This window comes from Anarhichas minor, unplaced genomic scaffold, assembly GCF_050575085.1.
Source record: "Anarhichas minor isolate MPS153535 unplaced genomic scaffold, ASM5057508v1 ptg000028l, whole genome shotgun sequence".
NCBI classification, from domain to species: domain Eukaryota; kingdom Metazoa; phylum Chordata; class Actinopteri; order Perciformes; family Anarhichadidae; genus Anarhichas; species Anarhichas minor.
In genome coordinates, this window is record NW_027466474.1 from 15,202,956 (window position 1) to 15,222,899 (window position 19,944).

At 47.8% G+C, this 19,944-nt stretch overlaps 1 protein-coding gene across 1 annotated transcript in view; it reads left to right on the forward strand.

Annotated features, from left to right (window-relative positions):
* gpc3 (glypican 3) overlaps positions 1–19,944 on the forward strand; it is a 91,724-nt gene that overhangs the window by 65,809 nt on the left and 5,971 nt on the right. Inside the window, exons 6-7 of the mRNA XM_076103015.1 lie at positions 1,626–1,737; positions 14,478–14,676. Of these exons, the coding sequence (XP_075959130.1) occupies positions 1,626–1,737; positions 14,478–14,676 (311 nt within the window). The remainder of the gene's footprint in view (positions 1–1,625; positions 1,738–14,477; positions 14,677–19,944) is intronic.

The window sequence follows — 19,944 nt, forward strand, 5'->3', positions numbered from 1 at the left end:
AAGTGAGAGCTGACAACTGAGACTATCAGTGGTCAAACTGGGTTTAACGGTGATGCACGCTGAGTTATGTCTCGGTGAACAATAATTTGGACCGGCACCTATCGTGTGAAACACTAACCTGCTTCGGCTCCTTATCTCCACTCAAAATCTCCCTCCCTTAATCCTCCTTCCTCAAACCATATTTCCTTTTTTTTTTTTTTTTCCTCCTGAATGGATCACACATCTCCCTCTATTATTAATGTGATAATTAGCGGCGGAGAAGGGGGTGAGATCATGGCTAATAAGAAGAATAAATAACTGTGGAAATGTAATTTGAGTTTAATGAAAAGTCTGGCTGAGGGGAGAGCGAAAGACTGATGAGTGGAGATGGCATGTGAAAGGTGTGTGTTGGTGCTCAGGGCGATGTCACAGAGATGAGAACAGAGTATGACCTCATGCTTTCCACACACACACACACACACACACACACACACAATCTCACTCATGCATGCTTTTTTTCAAGACCCTTTCCTCTCTTACGAACATTTTCTCTGAAAATCATTCCCCCCCGCTGCGACCCATTTTTTTCCCTTCCTCTTTCCAACATTTGCAGCAATAAAGCAGATAGCATTTACTCTGAGCCGCGACCTCACGACCTCTCGTACCACCGCGGTGCCCGAGGGGAGAAGACACGTTGTCCACCCTGACTCCAGCTCATCTAAACGCGCTGCAGGAGTAGGTGATGAGCGGCGAGGATGTGGTGGGAAGGGGTTAATGGCTGCCACTGCCAGCAGCGGAGGAACACCTGCAGGAGCGTTTTCAGACTCACCCGGCTCCTCCTCTTGATAACATACACAGGCGTCAACAGAGCCGCGTTTCCTCGGTTACACAGAGAGACATGTAAGCACCCGCCCGCAGGCTGGTCGTGCATAAACAAACCCTCGCTGCTGAGGCGGGACAAGAGGACTTCTCTGCCAATGTCCGCTCATTAACACCAGATATGATTTAAAAAGCCACTAATTGACCAGTTTAATGTGCGCGGAATGAATCATCAGCCAGACTTTGCTTAACTGTTGGCCTCCTTGTGGCAAAACTCAAAAAATGTAAAACATTTTATATCAACATTTAATAACCCCTGATGCTGAGACATTTTGGACATGAATACTTTCTTTACAGTCTCCATAGTTTTTATTGCAAATATAAAAAGTTATCTTGAGACATTGAAAATGTTACCCACTGTTTAACTTTATAGACGTAGTGTCTTCATGGGAACAGTTGGTCCTTTTGAATAGGGTTGAGTTACTAATTGACTTTCCAGCCCCGAAACCTACAAAAACAGATGAGATGTCATTCATCTTGTCAACACTAGATGGTGACAAGCGCCTTGTTTGGAGTGAAAGCAGGGTCCAGTTCATTATGTCCTCCTCTCATGAAGCTCACGTTGAGGTTTCTAAACTCCTCCAAACACTCACAAACATAAGAACTTAGTCCCATGGGGAGCTTTTGCTGCATGTCGTCCCCTCTCTCTCACTCCCCCTTTCCTGTCTGTCTATTTGTACACTCTAATGAAGGCAAAAAATGCCCTAAAAGGTAATCTAATAGAAGAAAAAAGAACTGAGCCCATTTTTTTCTCCCCGTCCTGTCAGGTTTCCTGGGCCGGGCCTGAAGCGATCGCACCCCGGCTCCGAGTCCCGAAGCAACAAGCCCCCTGAGCCGATCATCAGCCAGATCATAGACAAACTGAAACACATCAACCAGGTCAGCAGTGCTCGCGTGTGTGATGTGTCCATTGTTTGTGTGTTTGTACACAGTGTACCGCTTCTCCGGTCCTTTACGGTAAGTTTGACCTCTTCAAGTGAGCAGTTCCTCTGTGTTCCACTTCTCCCTCATATTTGAGAGAAAGACCACTGAAAAGCTGTGCTCAAGGTGATGTCACCCACCTGCTCTTTGTGAACACAAAGAAATGCTATTGGCAGGAAACGTCTGAATAGATGTTATTCTGTGTCTCATCTGCGCTGCAAAGAAAACCAAAAACAACTTCCTTTCAGACACAAATCCACCCAAAAGGCGAGCAGACGAGGGCGATGGAGGTTGTTGTTGTGACGGACAGAAATGATGTCCTCCATCCGCAGCTGACGTCAAGGCCGAAGCCCTCTTTTTTTTTTTTTCGTCTTCGTCGTCGTCGCCGCTGTCCCCATGGAAACCACCTTTTAGAGTGGGCTGGCAGGAGTGCAGAGATGCTCGGATGTGGGCTCGACGTCGGCCTCTGTAGGAAGACGTATCAGCCCACAGATCTGTCTGCATTTCCTGGTTCCCTGAGGTTACACTTATAGCTGTCGACATGTCGGATGGCCGCTGTGCCCCCCCCCCCCCCCAACGCACACACCATCTTCCAGCTGCAAAGTGTGTTTGCGTGTGTGTCCGGGTTTTTTTGTCTGCATGTATGTGATTGAGCGTCTTGAGTGCTGCAGGCCTGTCACAGTGGATTACAATCCTTCTCCCCTGTTTAAACAACCTGGGAGATCCGAGCAGCGACTGTGGACCTTCCTCCACTCCAGAGACCCTCAAGAAAAATACAGAGGGTGGTGGTTTGAGACGGTGTAATTTTCCCAATTACTTTTGCTGTATTACCTCACGGGCGCTTCGTCCCGCTGTAGGCGAGAGGAGCTACACTTGAACGGGACCTTTCGGTGTTTACTTGACCTCTGCCCTCTTCAGAATCCCCCAAAAGGATTCATCCTAGAGCTTCGGTTTAAAAGATTCCAGTGTATAGAAATGTGGATCGTATTATTGTAGTTTTGACCATTTTATTACTCTTACTTTAATTTAATACTGTCACTGTTAACTACAGCTACTCTATATTTGAGCAACATTGATGACATAAAGTCCGACAGGGCAAGAAACAAAAGCGGTCAGATGATCAGACCGGACAGTTTGCTTAAAATCTGTACGATCGTCTGCCTGCGTGTCCCTCGCCCCCATCTCACTTCAGCGTTGCAGCATTCCCATCCCTCAGCAGTTAACTTGTTGAGTATGATGTTTGTGATACCAATAGGAATGGTGGCCAAAACTACAAACATACAAACCCAATACAGTTCTGTGTGTGTGTGTGTGTGTGTTTATTTGTAATAAACTGGGATCATCCTATAATCCTAAAAACACAGGACATGTACACGTACGCGCTCTAATAGAATAAGCCTTTGAAAACTTCCTGCCCTGACAGGGACAAACATTTGCGCCGATGTGATAACAAACAGAGCAGCAGCAGCGCAGAGCGTTTACCACGTGGATCGGGTTCCTGATGGGCTTTTGATGAGGTTTTGCAAGAAAATGCAGTTTGGCGAAATGACAGAGCTCATTGTGTTGCAGACATTCAGACAATCCATTAGAAACACGGACACAGTCGAGCTATTCCTGCCTGCACGTGATCAGATGCTCTCGGTAACCTAACGCTCGTTCCTCATTGGCTCCCATGTTGCACTGATGACGCGGTCTACATGTGGACATTTACGAGCGTTTGATTCTGTTTACATAAACGCCTGATATATATGCAGATTGGCTATTCACATGGGAGCTTTTAATCCGATGACCGTACAGCAGAGTCAAGCACATTTCCCACTTCCCTTCAGATCTCGACATCAATGGGCTGGATCAACATCTGACGAAAGGCCGACTGCTCTTGATTGTGTATTTCACGTGCAGTAAAACTGTTTATGACTCAGACGTTTGTGCAGAAATCAGATGACACAGATACTTTTTACGACAAACCATCACTACACTAAGGTACACAAACTAACAGGAACGCCTTAAAAGGGTGATGCAATACAAAACAATAGTCCCGCAAAAAAAAAAACTCCCCTTGTGAAGTTTATAATATTATAGTTTTCTGGTGCCTGAGAGAGCTCACTCACTCGGTTAACTGCTGATGTTTCAATTTTGCATTATAAGCTGTTCCTGTTATTTTGTCTATCCATTTCTTTATCCATTTTTTTAATTTGCTAACATTTTAGAAACACATTGATTGTTCACTGCTAAAGTAAGAACAAGACTAAGAGTCTGCAGGAGGATATAGTTATAGTTAGAATGAAAACATGCTCACAATGACGATGTGAAAGAACTGCGTCTCAAATTATTCTTCAGGTTCTTCTTTGTGGCATATAGTGTTGACATGACATCTACCCATAACCCCCCTACCCACACACACACTATTTCATGATGATAAATCCAATAGATGTGAAGACATTTCACTCAAAACCTCATTATGGCGCTAGTCGATAAGTTATCAGGATACATCATCTGGAAACCATGAATTTCTTCACAAAATGTCGTGTCATTCTATCTAGTAGATCTTGAGATATTTCACTTAATCAATGCAACCTTTGACCTGATGACACTAGATTTAAAGGTCAGGGGATCAGCATGTCATTAGGATTCACCCTCAGGGAACCATGAATCTGTGCAGAATTCCAAGGCAATCTGACATTGCCGTCCATGGATGCGTGATGCTAGCGTGACAAAAAAAACATATCTGCCAGTAGAGAAGGCAGATGTCAGAGGCAAACCCTTAAACCCTGCTAAATGTTTATTGACTATACGCAGTATTTCTTGGTCCCTGTAGCTGCTCTGAGCCGGCGTCTTGTAAACAACCTCTGAAGGCACTGGAGAAAGTGATGTTGTTTGGTTAAAAGCAGTGTTACGAGATCTCTGCCTCCCCGCCAGTTGAAAGACCACCAGCTCTGGATGTTGCAGGGCTAAAAGCAAATAGGAGAGTACACCGCAACTCACAGATAATGACTTTCGTCTGCCCAGTTGGTACGCGGCGTGCATAAGGACAGGCCAGCAATGAGATAGTATGTGTAGTGTTCCTGGAAGTCAACCAGGAGAGTGCCACGCTCATTTAAAAACGGCAGTATTCCAGCCTCATGATGTCTTCTTTGAGCACCGCGTACAGTGTGTTCAGAGCTGCAGACTGAAGAATGTGTACATTATTTGTCCACGCATTCAGGACACACAAACTGGTCTATACAAGTCCTGCAAGGCTGCTTTATCCTGCACACGTTTTCCATTTGAATGAACATTATTCTGCTTTTGGCTCAAGCGGTGAGCACAATCAACGGCTCCTCCAGCTTGTACTGACCCACTTTCCAAGCAGGAATCAGTCCCAGCCCCGCAGTGTGCGAGACCATGTCGTAAAAATATAGGGGCTACTCTCTCCCAACAGCGAGGGGAACATGGGACCCCTCCAAAGAATCCACTTCCTTCCAACTTTAATCCCCCCGATGTTTCATTCCTGCGCTCCTAAGTGCTCCGTGACGATAGCCCTGTGAAATGCAACTATGCAGCGGAAATGTGTCATTTCTCACGTTGTCAGTGTTGATCAGAGAATCCGCAGATACAGAGACAATCTGGCAGGGAGAGCCTTGCCTTTGTGCCTCTGCGAGGCTAAACTAAACACCAAAAAGAAAAAACCCTCTCAGAGCCGGTCGCCTCATGCTTATAAAGCAGCGTTTTCTCACGCCTGAAGCAGCTGATGTCATGACTGAGCCACAGCCAAGTTTAAAGTGAACTGTGCACTATAAATGGATGGAAGAGAAATGGCTTTCTCCGTCGGTTATTGCTTCTCGACTTGGAATCTTTAAACAGCGCAGGCCTGCGAGAGAGCCGGAGACATTTCTCTGCATGCTGTGGAACAAATTCCTGTCTGAGGGTTGTGGCCTGTATATGCAGTGTGCTAAAGCTGATAAAGAGTCCGCTTTCCCCCGACTGTGACGTCGAAGCAGGAGATATTCTGTGATACCAACGAGAACATTAACACTCCCGTTTTTTATATATATAAAAAAATCTGGCCTAGTGATCTCCCTTGTGCGGAGACATGCATGTGGAGGCAGCGCTCTTAAATTAGAACGTATTATTTGCTGTCGTTCTGAGGAGATGAGTTTGTTTTCCTCAACATCTGTTTAACTTCCCAGAGTATCGGGTTTCTCCTCCGCACAACTAATCTCACAGGAGATGGTTGAGCTAGTGGCAAAATAGAGCAATTATGTGATTGGTCTTTGATTACAGAGGGTTTCCCACTCATTTGTCAGATGGGTTTGCTATTTGGAGGGTCAGACCTCCTGGGATTATTCTGACAGCCTCTTCTTGGCTACATGACACTCTTTGGAGAGATACATGCGGAACACCGGGCATATGAAAGACACCTTTGTTGAAGACTTTTTTCTTTTTTTACGAATCGCTTTCGGCGAAACACAATTATTTCATCTGACTGCTCTGTCATTTGAGGGAGAGCAAACACCTTCACGTTGCGTGCCAACGCTTTTATTTTCGCACCTCGTTCGCATGTTGTAGCGTTCTCTATCTCCCCGGCCGTCGCCTTTCTTTCCATCTCCCCAGCTGTGCTGAGCTGTGTGTGACAGACTCCAGCTCCGTCGCCCTTCCCACCTCCTGCCCTCGCCCTCTCCTAAACCCCTGGACCCCCCCCCCCCCCCTCCCTCCTCCTCCTCTCTCCGCCTAGCTTCCCAGTCTAATTGAAGCCAGAACCTGGGAAAATCCTGCAGGTACCGTAGGACAGGAATCCAGGGTGGAAAATAAACCAGATCCCGAGCGCCACAAATTCCATCACGCAGCCTCACTTCCTCCGAGCCACCGGAGCCTGGGCAGCGTGCGCTCGACACCTCGCGCGCGCGCTTCTGCAGAATGCGCTTCTTTAATATGTAACTCGCACACTTGAGCTGGGACAGCTTTTACTGTGCACCCACTGGCAGCAGTTCATCTTGTACACACGTAGTTAGGAATACGACTACAGCAGATACATTTCCAGTTCATGCGCAGCAGGTGACACACGAGCACACAAGCGGCCGTGAAATAAAGCAGCGCTTCAAACAGGCTTTGAAATGCGTGAATGAACACAGTGCTGAGAGCATAATAATTACAGTAGAGATAGAATGGAAGCCGCCTCATGACGAGGCTAGCATGCGGTGGCCTTTTGTCCTACAGGCTGTGCTTACTATCAGACTAATAGACACCGTGGGTGTCAGACTGGGCCTGCTGTTTTGTAAACTTACACTTGCTAACCTGGCCATTATGCTCGCTCCAGTCAAAGAGTCCGACTTCTGTTTGATGTTATTTACTGAGTTGTTTTTTTTGAAGCTTTATTTAATACACCCCCTCCCCCCCCCTCAGGGCCCTCGTCCTCTCGCCTTCCTCGTTGTTTATGTGTGTGAAGTACGACTGGCCTGGAAGCGGAGGAGGAAGGAGAGCTGTTTCGCCCGCTGTATTTGTTTGCGGGGATAAGCCATGAGGGGTTCTTTTTAAATGAAGTGTGACACCTGGTGTAAACCTCTGAGGAGCTGCGGGGCGTTTGCCGGTATCCCTGTTAGAGCACCACGCACGCATGTTATCCTTTCGCTTTCCGGAGACTTCTAACTTCACGGTGTATTTAGGATTTGAGAAGTTATGAGGAGTTATGGTTCCTTGACGTTAAGAATCCAACGATCAGATACCACCACCCCCCCTCTACCTCCACACACACACACACACACACACACTTGCACACCCCTCTCCCACCCCGGCTTTCTCCCCTGCTGGCTGGGAGGTCAGACGGAGCATGTGAGGGCCCTTTTCCTCCCAATTAGTCTGCCTGCTAATGAGGCCCGACCATGCCTTCTACCACTGCCACCCATTCCTCCTTACCTCCACCTCTCCCTCCCTCCCTCCCTCCCCGCCTGTCCCCGCCCTGAGGCCCGAGCCGGGGTCGCCTCTCTCCTCCCACTCCACCCATCTGCTCCCGCACCACTGCCCCCCCACTGGGTGTAATTATCACGCAGCCGGCTTATAAAAACCCTGCTGCACAAGCCAGGCACCGGGCTCGCTAACCAGGCTTTCCGTTCTCTCGAGCCAATATCTCTCTGCTGATCCTCAGCTTTTTTTGTTGAACTTTTTGTCAGAACAGCTGAGTCTTCCTGCCGCCGGTCTCTGATCTGACCCACACATCCTGGCCTTGTTGTCACTGGGCACAGTCACGTGTTGAAATCCCCCCCTCCTCCCAACCAGAAAGAGGTCAGGGGTCACACTTCCTGTTTCCTGTCTCTGCTAGGTCACCAGAGGGTCTCCCTGCGAGGGTCGGAGGCCTCCTCTGTTCCTCCTCTGCCTTTTGTTTGGGGCGGCGGTGCTCAGGGGGGAGCTGAGGCTCCTCTCTGGACCTGTCAAAGTGTTAGCACTCCCTGACTTCATCATCCCCTCACATGCTCCTCGCCTTTTCATCTCGCTAGAGAGCCATACCTTGTCAGTATGGGGTAGTTCCTCTGGCTGCCCTTTGCTATTTCCCAGCACTCTCTCTCTCTCTCTCAAGCCATTATCTCTGGGTTTCTGTAAGCTACACGCTAAGCTAGCAGGACGGCTGCCTGCAGCCCCACAGCCCACTGTAGGCATTATACGCTTACTTAACCGAGGGTCCGCCGGCCGCCGCTAGGTGTGATCATGGGACGCGCAGTGACAGTCTGCTGATGTCGAAACGGAGGGTTTCTTAGCAACACATGACTCTGGGAACCACTGCGATAATGTGTAAGGAAGACGAGCAGCGGACAAAAAGAGATTGTCTGAGGGGCGTAATCTGATTTAGCAACCAGTGGCCTGTGCAGGAATGGGACCTTTTTTTTTTTTTCAACTATTAAACCCCATGCAGACAATTAGGCACATTCACAGACATAAGTCAAGATTTTAATTTGGTTAGTCTCAAAACAGATTGAACATTGTTGTCATACCAGATATATTTAACCCTGTGTGTTCATGCCCTGCCTTGATCTGAACACAGAACGTCTGAATAAACAGAGAAGACACAGTGGTTTGTTTGTGAAGAAGATGAATAATCTGCTGTCTTAAATATATGTAGAGGGTTAAGAGTTGTATCTACCAGAGGAACAAAGTCCCTGGCAACGCAGTCGAAACATTCATTCAGGTTTCGGTCTAAACTGGAGAAATCTGGAAATAGCCTTATGGGCTTAGTCAGAAAAGGTGGAGTGGACACACGCCCAGTTTAACACTCGACTGGAGAGCTCCTTTTTTTCCTCTGTGTCTTCTGTTCCAACTGGAATTAACCTCAGGAAATGAATCTTGTCTGCATTAACTGTCTGGGGCAGGGCTCCCGCTGCGTGACATACTCGACCGCGGACGGAAAGAGGAAGACAAGACGGGAAGGAGAGCAACAGAGAGAAGAATGAGAGAGTATATACGTCCCCCTCCTCTTTTTACGCTTTCAGATTCAATAAAAGTTGAGTAATGAGAGCGGGCGGCGACTGCGGGGCAGGCCGTATCGTCCCAAACGCCGAGCTGCCCGGCTGAGGAACTTTCCATGACTCACTCTGTGGAAAGGGCCTTCTGTCATTCCTGTGTCTGTCCGTCTTTCTCCCAAGGCGTCCCTTCATTCGTTCATTCTCCGTCCCTCCTGGCTCCTCTGCTCCAAACGGCACGTCCACAAACGTCGTGTTCATGGGGGGGGATTAGGTGTAAGGAAAGCTCATTTCCTTCATTTACTGTGAAAAATAGTCTGTTCTGAAAAGTCGTGTGTTTTATTTGTCCCCCGGGGCTTCGGCTCCTGCGCTGATTAAAAAAAGTATACAATCTGCTGTACAGTGTTTGTGGCTTCACAAGATCTCTGAGATGAATAGGACACAATTAAAGCCATAGTTTAATATTTCTTAACCAAAGCTCTGAAGTTCGCCAGTGACATAACAGAAAAAGACTGAAACTTTACAGTTTCTTTGGCACCTTAAAAATGAATTGATATCTTCAGTTTATTACAGTTTGTGTTTCATTATCTTAGTTTTGGCCACATTTTCTATCACAAGGGGACGATAAGATTTGACTCACCTAGTAAATCACTGAGATTTGGGAACGGCAACACTGCTGAGAGGAAATCTAACAGGGCAGGAAACACAAGCCAACCCTATTTGGAAGAGAAACAAAAGTGAACAGTCAAAGTCATCACCCAGACTGTAAGTTGTAAACATTTACAGACAGTCCTCGTGGTGAACTTTGACCTGCTGTACGTTCTATAGTTAGCTGGAATATAACTGATTGTCTCAACACTCATTCCTCGCCTCCTTTGTTGGAACAATAGTTCCCTGTTTTCTAACTACTGAGCTGTCTCTGTCCTGTTGAACTCAGCCTGCGTCTACGTCTGGTGTCCATCAGCTCTTGAGGGAAATATCTCTCTTTAGCTGCTGAATCCTCCTTGTTCACGAGGGAGTTGCCAACTTTGTAACTTTTTGCTAAAAACAGCTGCGCGATTGAGGGCGATAAAACAAAACAAATGAGCTGAAAGACACTAAAAAGCTCTGCAAGCTGAGGGGAACTGCAGACTTGAGATCATATTCTGTGGGTTTGTCTCTAAAATATGACCCATTTCACATTACACCCGGTCACCTGACAATTGTTAATGTCATTTGAAGCAGCTTTGAGCCAGTATACTCTGTGATTATAAACCCAGAGGTCAGGTCATCACTAAAAACGTTACTTTTGTGGTGAACGCACGGCGAGAATACTCTGTTCGGGGAGCCGAGCCTTAAATTCTGTAGATTAGATTGTTAAACGAGATGTGCTGAGGCATTGATAGAAACATTCAGAGCAGCAGATTCCGTCTGGGCCGAGTCATGAGCAGCTTGTCCAGACTTGTCCTGCGCACGGAGAGGAGGACACAACACGGGGCCTGATCCCAATCACACACACACTGACAAGAAGAGCATTTCTTTCTGGAGGCTTTCTGTCTTCATTACTCATCCCCTCCCCGTTTCACTCCTAACATCACTCATTCACTTCAACAGTGATGACGTTTATGCTAAGATATGTGTTTCCCTATCTTCAGCTTGGGTCCTTTCCTCTGTGATTCATGGTCAAATGTCGACCAGGATCTTACTGCCGGCTCACGTTTAAGAAACAAAACAAAGACCACAGCTGATGATCAGTGAGTGCAGGTTGATTTCTATCAGCGCAGGTCAATCAGTGGCTTGGACTCATGGCTCAGTTGCAGTTGTCGTGTCGAACAGTGACCCTGTGTGGAGTTCGTGTCATGTGTGGGAGGCAGTGACAGACTTGCGGTTTCTGTGTCTCTGTCTGGGCTGGCCCGCATTGAGCAATCCGCCACATGTTTTGGCTTTGTTTCCTCGGTGTGACTTGGCGCTTTTGTGTTGAAGAGGAGGTGGACCCTGTGGCCCTGCGGGATGCCGACAGCCATCCTGATTGCATGTTCTATGCGTCCAGCTGGCTGTCCGAGCCAGCTCCCGACTCTCTCGAAACACAAGGAGGAGAGAGAGAGGGGGGGGGGGGGGTGAGAGCGCCAGATTTCCTCTCCTCCTAATGGAAAACATACTGGAGCATTTCTCCGAAAAAATGTCTATTTTATTTGTTACCTCCCTGCTTCCTTTTGCTTGGGTGTTTTTTTTCTTTTCTTTCTTTAATTGCAGAAGATTCCAGCCCAGAGCGACTTGAGGTTTCTCCCTCTTGTGGTAAATGTGGAGGCTGTTGCCGGATCGCGCTGTGGCTCAGCCGTGCCAAAAGCGCAGCATCACTTTCGACACAAACATGCATCTCACCCCTCCTCGCTGCCGCAGCCGTGGTAGTGGCAGTCAGCCAGTGGGGCAGAAGCCACAGGCCCCCCCCCCCCCCCCATCCTCCCGTATTGTGGAGAAGGGCACGGCTCGCTGCTCTACCCCATTTAGGCCACGCCTAGGATTATGCAGCCAAATTCTTACTCTCATTTTTTTGTTATTATTCTTCAATCTGCTGTTCATCTGCTCTCATTTATAGCTTGTATGCTGTTGATCCCCACTTTCCTCACATGCATCTGTCTTAACTCGGTCAGTTCATTTGGCTTCATACTGAAATATCTCAACAGCCATCACATGGATTTTCATGACATGTGGTACAAACATTCACGTTCCTCTCAGAATACATTTTTATCATTTAAAAAACAATCTAGCTCCATCATCTGGTCAGCATATGAATTTGTCCAATACTTTGGATTGGGACCAAACACCATCGGCCTCAGCTAATTTACTCGCTAATTAGCAAATATTAGCTAGCGTGTTAAACTGAGATGAACGATGTCAACATTCCACAATCTCAACATCAGCATGTTCTCGGTTCACTTTAGCATGTTGTTTCTCCTAACATCCGCACACAGTGCATCAGTGGACGGCCCGTCTGTGTGTGTGTGTGTGTGTGTGTCGAGGGGAGTCGGCGTGTTTGCTGGCAGGTGGTGAGCTACACATGGCAGCGTTCACACAGACTGAGCTCTAAACAGGGACGCGACAGTTGCTCCCAAATATTTTTCCCCTCACTCCTCGCACCTTTTTTTAGGTTTTGTTCTAAAATACCCTGAACCACATCTTTCTTTCCCCGCTTTCCAAGTGTTTGTTTGCCTTTTAATTGGCCTGCGAGGCGCCCCTCCCCTCACGAAGTCCAACTGAGTTGCCAGGATGCAGACCATGAGAAGGAATTTCAGCGCCTCAGTAAATCTACGGAGGCCTCCAGGCAAACGCAGGCAAACACGGTGCCGTCTGCAACAAAGCGGTCCAGTACATTAAACCGCCGTACATCATGTTGGGAGTTTGTTTCAATGGGACACCCGAGGGCTCGTGCTCTGTCAACAGGTGGCGCCTTTTACCGGACGGCCTCAAACAGAAGTCAAAAGGTCCCCGAGGATCAACCGTCCTGTCTGTGACTTACTGTTCGTCCATCCCCTCGCCCGAAGTGACCAGGCTTTTACAAATGTTGCGGTCATCCAGTGTGTGTATGGCCTCAATGTTGAGAAATGAAAGGAGGCTTGTTGGGCGGCCATGCTGGGAACAAGGTGTTGTGTGTTCCCCCCCCCCCTTCCAAACTTTAGAGTTTATGTCACTTGTAAAACCCAGATTGACTGGTTTGTATATGCGGGCGAAGGGAACAGGGTTGTTTATCTTCTGACTGACGTAATTCTGTGATTAGCTCTGTGTTTTTATACCTCTCCTCTCTGTCTCTCACACACACACACACACACACACACAGTCAGATCTCAGGCAGACGTTGCAGCTGACTTGAGACAAGGCCCATCTGAACTCAATTTGCTCCCATAGCCAGCCAAAACAACCCAAAACAACAACACAAAAATGCATGCTGACGTATGCAGATAGGAAGGAAATCAATAAAATGCAAACAAGGAGGAAGAGCGGTGAGATGAAAGGAGGCTCGGAGGGCAGGCGGCAGGAATTTAGCACATCTGTTACCTTGGCAGTGCTCTCAATCATGTGCGATGTTGTGGAGGCTGAAAGATGGCCAGAGAGCGGCCATTTGTCTCCACGAAGGCTCACATGTTTTTCACCCGTGGACACAAGACAGGAAAAGCTTTTTTCTTTTTGTCTTTTTGTCTATATGTTTGTTCCAAAGCTGCACAACAAAAGTATGTGAAAGTTGTCCTCTTGAGTTGACACGTTTGCTCCGCTTTCGTAATTGAATGTGCACATTTAGCTATTTGCCCTCCTCTTACACTTGGTCAGGAGGAATTCAGAGATCTTTCTTTAAGTATTGGCGTCACAGCTCTTGGACTTTTGTGTATTATTTATGAGTTAGTTTACCGCAGTTCTCAATAAACACTTCTGGTATGTTTTGCACAAACACGTTATGAGCTTCTGTAAACCCCCGTGGGAAAATATCCCAGTTGAACAACAACTTCTTTTACAGCCCAGAGGCCAAACTGGAATAAGATTATGTGGCAAATTATATCCGATTCCTTTGTTTTAGAGCTTGCGTTATATGGTTTATAGCCGACTTCACATTATTATGTTTTTTTTTTGTTTTTTTTCAGCATTGTTTAATCTGTTGCTTGATTTATTATCTTGTCTGCAACTCTTTCTGCTGCCACCTTGGCCAGCTGCCCCTTGAAAAAGAGGTTTCCAATCCAGTGAAATAAGCCTGAATATTACAAACATTGTTCTTCATCTTTCATCCTTCCCTCTCATTTTTAGATCTCGAGGTCTTGATGTCCACTTGGACAGAGCGTGTTATGCGGTGTTATTGTGTCCCTATTGCCCTGAGACAACCACTCAAGACAAGGACGTTTGCCAGTAACAACATGGTCGCACCAGTCCGCTTGCCCCACTGTTTCTTTTTCTACCAGTAAATTACATGGAGACACAGCCACAGCCCCTTTGAATGAATCACGTTTGGACAGAAATAACACAACTGGCACCGATAACAAAACTCCTTTCCTGCCTGGTGAATGTAATTAGGGTTTGGTAAATACCAGCGCTTTTAGATCTCACCGAGTTCTTGTCAGGAATTCCCCCTCGAACTGTTCTAATCATACAGCACACGCTCCCATCAAGAGACACCCCGTATTTATTTTAACAGCTTTGTTAAACCATTAATGCACAGGCACATTCTGGCCACAGAGTGATTCGTGAAGAGGGTGTTTTTTTGTGTGTTTTTTTAACACAATTACCTTTAACTTCCTGTTTGTCCCACAGTTGCTGCGGCTGGTGACCGTGTCTGAGAAACGCTGGAGAGCCCGGTCGCATCGAGGCGGAGGTGGAGGCGGAGCGGACACGTGGAACGATGAGGGGGAGGAGGGATTCGAGAGCGGTGACTGCGACGACGAAGATGAGTGCACCGGAGTGTCAGGGCTGGGCCCGCCGCCGAAGCACAAGCGGCTGCGCATCTTTGCAGGTGAGACACAAACTGGATCTGAAAACGTACTCTCACTACAAATGAGCTGCCGCATCCACATCGATTACTTCAAATGAAAGAATGTTGGGGACAAGCTTTCAAGTTATTCAGGCTGCTTAACCGGATTAGAGCTTTTTACTTCAAAACTGGTACGTGCATGAATAGGTTTGGCTCGGTGCGCGGCGAGTCAGAGCGATCGCGGTCCCAAACACAGGCAGAGAGGCGTTTACATGACTACTGTACATGTTGACACCACCGTGACACTATGCAGCGGGAGACGTGAGACTTCCTCAGGTAGCCGCCTCACCCCGACCTCTCGACCTCCCCCGCCGCCGATCCCTCGGACGCGTCAGACGTGCTCTCCTGAAAGCCAAACAAAGAACAAGTGGAGCTACAAACCGTCGGGAGAAAAGAAACCAAACAGAGAGCGAGGGAGAAAACAGCCAGGCAGCGGGAACAAGGGGGTTTCGATACGCCGACACAAAGCCAGCGCAGCTGAGCAAACACGGCGGAGGGAGTTGTCCATCTTGTCGGGGATGTTGTGGCAGAGATTTGGGTTCGCCGGGCAGGGAGCGAGAGCAGGAACCCGGGGTTAACGCAGGAATCCTGCAAGGGCCATCGCTTCCAGCAGGCCGGGCCGTGAGAGTCTGATGCCCTCTCTTCCACGCTCCTGTTAGCCTGACTATACAGTTCTGCTTCCATACACACAGTCATTAAACTGTCTCCTCTGGCAGCTGAAGGTTGACACAGCGGGAAATTAAAGCACCCTTTAGAGTCCGACCCCCATCTTTTAGTGTGTGTGAGTGAGTGAGTCCGCAAGCACATACTGTATACGCCTGTTTGTACACGAGCCAGTAATGTTTGCAGACCTTGGAGCGTCTCCGCTCGCTGGCAGACACACAGATAGCCGCTGATAGCACCGTGAAGACCCGGGCAAAACGCTGACCTAGCTCGGCCGCTCCGCCCATTTTGGTCAAACAGGGGACCGGGGGTGGGGTGGGGGGGTTCAAAGGTCAACCTGCAGAGCATGAGGCCTAATGGGCCGCCTGTCTGTGCTCCGCCGCTCTGAGATGGACGAGGCAGATCTGGTTTCACAAAGCCAGGAGCGGAGCGACAGCGTGGCGCGCACACACGCACACAAGAACCAGGAGGGGGGGTGACAGAAGTCACAACAACAAGGTGCGGACAGGACGGAGGCCGGGCCAAGAGCCCCACGCAGCGCGGCTGTCAACCTGCTGACCACACAGAGGATGTTTTCCCAACACGCGTAGTGATTGATCTGTCCTCCCTCATTCTCCACACAGATTCCATAACCTTCTGATCACTAATGCTGCTCACCCACAACACACACACACACACACTTCCCCTCCCGACCAATCAAACCACACGCCGCACATTCCCCAGAGCATTCCAGGCCAGGGCAGCTATTCCAGGACAGGGTGGCCCCCACATCACCCTCACCCCCCCAAAGCCAGACTTACAGCCAGACCCTGGTATGGTTACAGCTCACACACCAGACAGATCACTCGCTGACCTCTCTGGTGTCAGCTGATTCAATTGATCAATCAGTTCAATTATTCAAATAAATTAAATGTAACAAAAAGGGATATGAACAGCTTTAATTTCCAAATCATTTAAGGCTGAAACCTTTAATAGAAGTGGTGGGAGATGTGTAGTATTCTGGTGTTAGGTCTTACAGAACACCATCACACCAGCTATAATCAATTACAACTTCACACATGTGATAGGGTAATAAAAATAACACATGGTAACACCATGTTCTATGGAAAAACATAGGGAGACAGTGATTCAAGAAGGGAAGAGACATAACGTCAGCTATCTGACGATTATTCATTATCTAGCTGAAGTTAGCTAACATTAGCCACCAAAAGCTACCAGCAAAACCTAAAAGGGAATTGAATTGAACAAGGGTTTGTTTCAAGTTTAATTCTTTCAAAAGTCACATAGTCTCACTTTAAATGTTTTTAACTCTGGATGTGTTTCAGGGCACATTTTTCAGCAGTGTTTACAGTCAGATATTACAAAGTCAGAATTACATTCAGACAAACTAAATCATAAGCATGAAAAAAAAAAAATTTGGTTTGCCAATATAATCCCAAAAATGTGTATAACCGCATACGGGTTTGTCTGTGTGTAGTTTTTTGTTTTTTAAATCCTGTAATCTGTGAAACCGTATGACGAGGTCAGACGCTCATGATGAGGGCTCACCTGTGTCTGTGCTTTCATGCACACCTGCTCTCTGACTGTGTGGGGAAACAAAGAACCTCCATTAAATCCGCTCTGCGCCGCCTCACACTTCACTGCCCTCGTCACTTCAAATTTGTTCTGCAACGTTTTCAGAATACCGAGTAATTTACTGTATAAAGTCTTATGTTTATTGACTCAAGTTAGTTCTTGGAACAACATGATTCTCATTGAGAAAACGTGGGAATAATCCACAGAAATGTTTTGTTTTTTTTGACCACTCAATTCTAAACCACTTTTAAAGAGTCTAACGCTAACTGCTAGACTAAATAACTGGTTAAAATGGGGTTTTCATTCCGTTTGGAAACATTCAGGAGTCTGAAAGCCAACAGTCGGTGGGCTCTGCCACGGCCCAGCAGCCCCGAGCTCTGCCTTGTGTGTTTCCTCGCTGAGCCTTTCTGCTGTGTGCTGTACCTCGCCGTGCTCAGCAGGAGCCGCGTTGAATGGGCCTCTTGTTATGTCCCTGCTCTCAGACGTTCGGTCACTCGAAGTTAAGGCCGTACTTTTTTGGACGCTCTGCAGCGTTTTTTTATCAGCGCCAGGGGTTAGCAAAATACAACGTGGAAATATTCCTGTAATGTGAAACACGCGGCTGACGATAAGAAGCCGGGCTCACCTTTCAGGTCTAGTAGCAAAGGAGCGAGTAAAGGAAAGAAGGACGCGATGAAAGAATGCAAGGAAAGTAGAGAAAGAGACAAAAACACCTTTGATAACTCTTAACGGTTGATACACTGGGAAACCTAAACATTCCCGACTCCGTATGTGGGTCCAATTGACCGCTGTACGTGCTGCCAATACCAGAACCTGGTATGTTAATTAACTGCAGCTGTGACCTCCGCACCCTCGGCACCTGATAGGTGAGTCACACGGCACCGGTCCTCCGCACTAGTGTTTGCCACATGTCTTCATCAAAAAAACAGCCATAATCCGGACACTGTTGACATTAGCTCTGGATGCATCCACCATGTAAACTGTCCCCTCCTCCTTTTAAGCTCCATATAGTTTCATACAGCTTTAGATTAACTGAGCAACTGCTTCCAGTTACACAGCTGTCCACATGTGGTTGCCAGGTAAGAGGGCATGCGTGAGACAGAAGGAAACGGGCCCAGACGATGCAGATGTGCGCGGAGGAGTGCAGGTGTTCGTGCGGAGGAGGAATCTGGGCGCCCATATGGCCCCGAGTCCTCGATGGAAAAACATGCAGACTTCACAAAAAAAGTATCAATGTTTGAGGCCCACCTCCATCAGGAGTGAATGATCTTACAAAATATATGGAATAAAAGGCTGTGGAGTCAGTTTTTTCATCTTAAATGCGGACAGATCTACTGTGTTTCTACACTGTGCCTCAGCACAGCCTCACAGAGTGGCCATTGAGCCGGAGACTCAGTTTTGTTTTTTCATGCCAACTGAAATTATCAACCAGAAGCATAAATTATCAAACTCTTTTAAAGACTTTGGTTGCAATAACATGCACTGATTTTACCAAATGTGTTTCTGCAACCAGTGAGCTTGAGCGTTTCTAGGAAACGGCGTAATTATGATTTATTTTTCCCAGAGAAATGAAAGAGAAATAGATAAAAGAACAGATGTTGTTGCTCAGTTTGACGAGAGAGAGATTTGGGGGGAAAAAATGCGGACTGCTCTCATCCTTGGCCGACAAAATAATCATTCTGTAGCCAACTAAAACCTGTTTATCTTTCAGAAGATTAACGGTGAACTTCGAGTATCGCCTGTTTTCCAAAATTGAAATGTATGATATTTCTGGCGAAGGCTCTAAATTGATGAAAACGTCAAAGCCAGGAGGGCAGAGGAGGTGTTGAAAGGTTGACGGGTGGTGTTGGTGGAGAGCCCGATCATGTGCAACACACTGGACGTGTTCTAACCAAGCGTTCGCTACCTCCGTCCCTCCAAGAGCTTATAAACAACCTCTGTAAATTCAGCGAATCCTCCTCCTTCCCCACCTCCTCCACGCCCCTCACAAAAATAATGAAGCTTGCCACCATCTGTGTCAACAGGCTTGGCCAGTAAGAGCTGCAGTCTCTCGCCGGAGCCGGCCGAAAGGCCCTGTGTGTCCCCGGTTATTGGGGCTGAGTGGGGTGGCAGTGGAGGGCAAGATGGGAGAGGAGAGGAGAGGAGAGGGGGGGGAAACACAGGGATGAAGTTACCCTCTTATTGGGGCCTTGTTGGTCTTCCGCCACAGAGCTTTCTTAAATCAATCCGGGGATAAAACCCCTAAGATTAGCCAGCAGGCAGGAAGAAGAGCCCTGGTTTTAATTTCTGTGGATACAAGCGCACCGAGCCGACCGGGTTCTCATCATCTGCGCGAGTGATTCGTTTTGTAGGCCCGCGCATTTCCCCCCTTGTTTGTGTGTGCCTCTCGGAAAAGCGTTTGTTTGCTCAACCGCTTTATTTACATTCACAGGCACTTTTTGGACACACTAAATTGATTCCAGGCCCCGGTCCTGGGTCGTGTCCATCAGCCCGGCCACAGTCCACAAACACTCTGCACACAGCGGGGCCATTCTCGAGGCCCGCGGGCCCCGCCGCTCGACACACAGCAGCCATTTTGTGGGAACGTCTTAAAAGCCTGGTTGAGGGTTTGTGTTGGTTTCGTATTTCTCGTGTTAACCCTCCGCTTTCGCCTGCTTCTCTAAAAGTCTTCCTCTAAACCGTCCTTTCATTGTCCCGGTGGCCCGCTCTCACTCTGTTTTTCCAGCCCATTCTTGACAGTAACTCAACGATGCAGTGAACATCGCAGGAGTCCCGCTGTGAGCTGCTGGAGGAAACCGCAGGCTGGCCACTAAACAGGACTCATAGATAGTGAAACTGCTCCACGGGCGCTCGCTGAGTGTACAGCCGGGGCCGGCCAAATTGTCACTCTGGGCTGTGTTTCTGGTCTGCCGCTCCGCGACAGGAATGTGGGGAGACTTCTGCGTGTTTGTTGGCGGGGACATTTGCACAACAAACACGCGTCTCAAATCTGCCAGCCACATTTCCGTCACC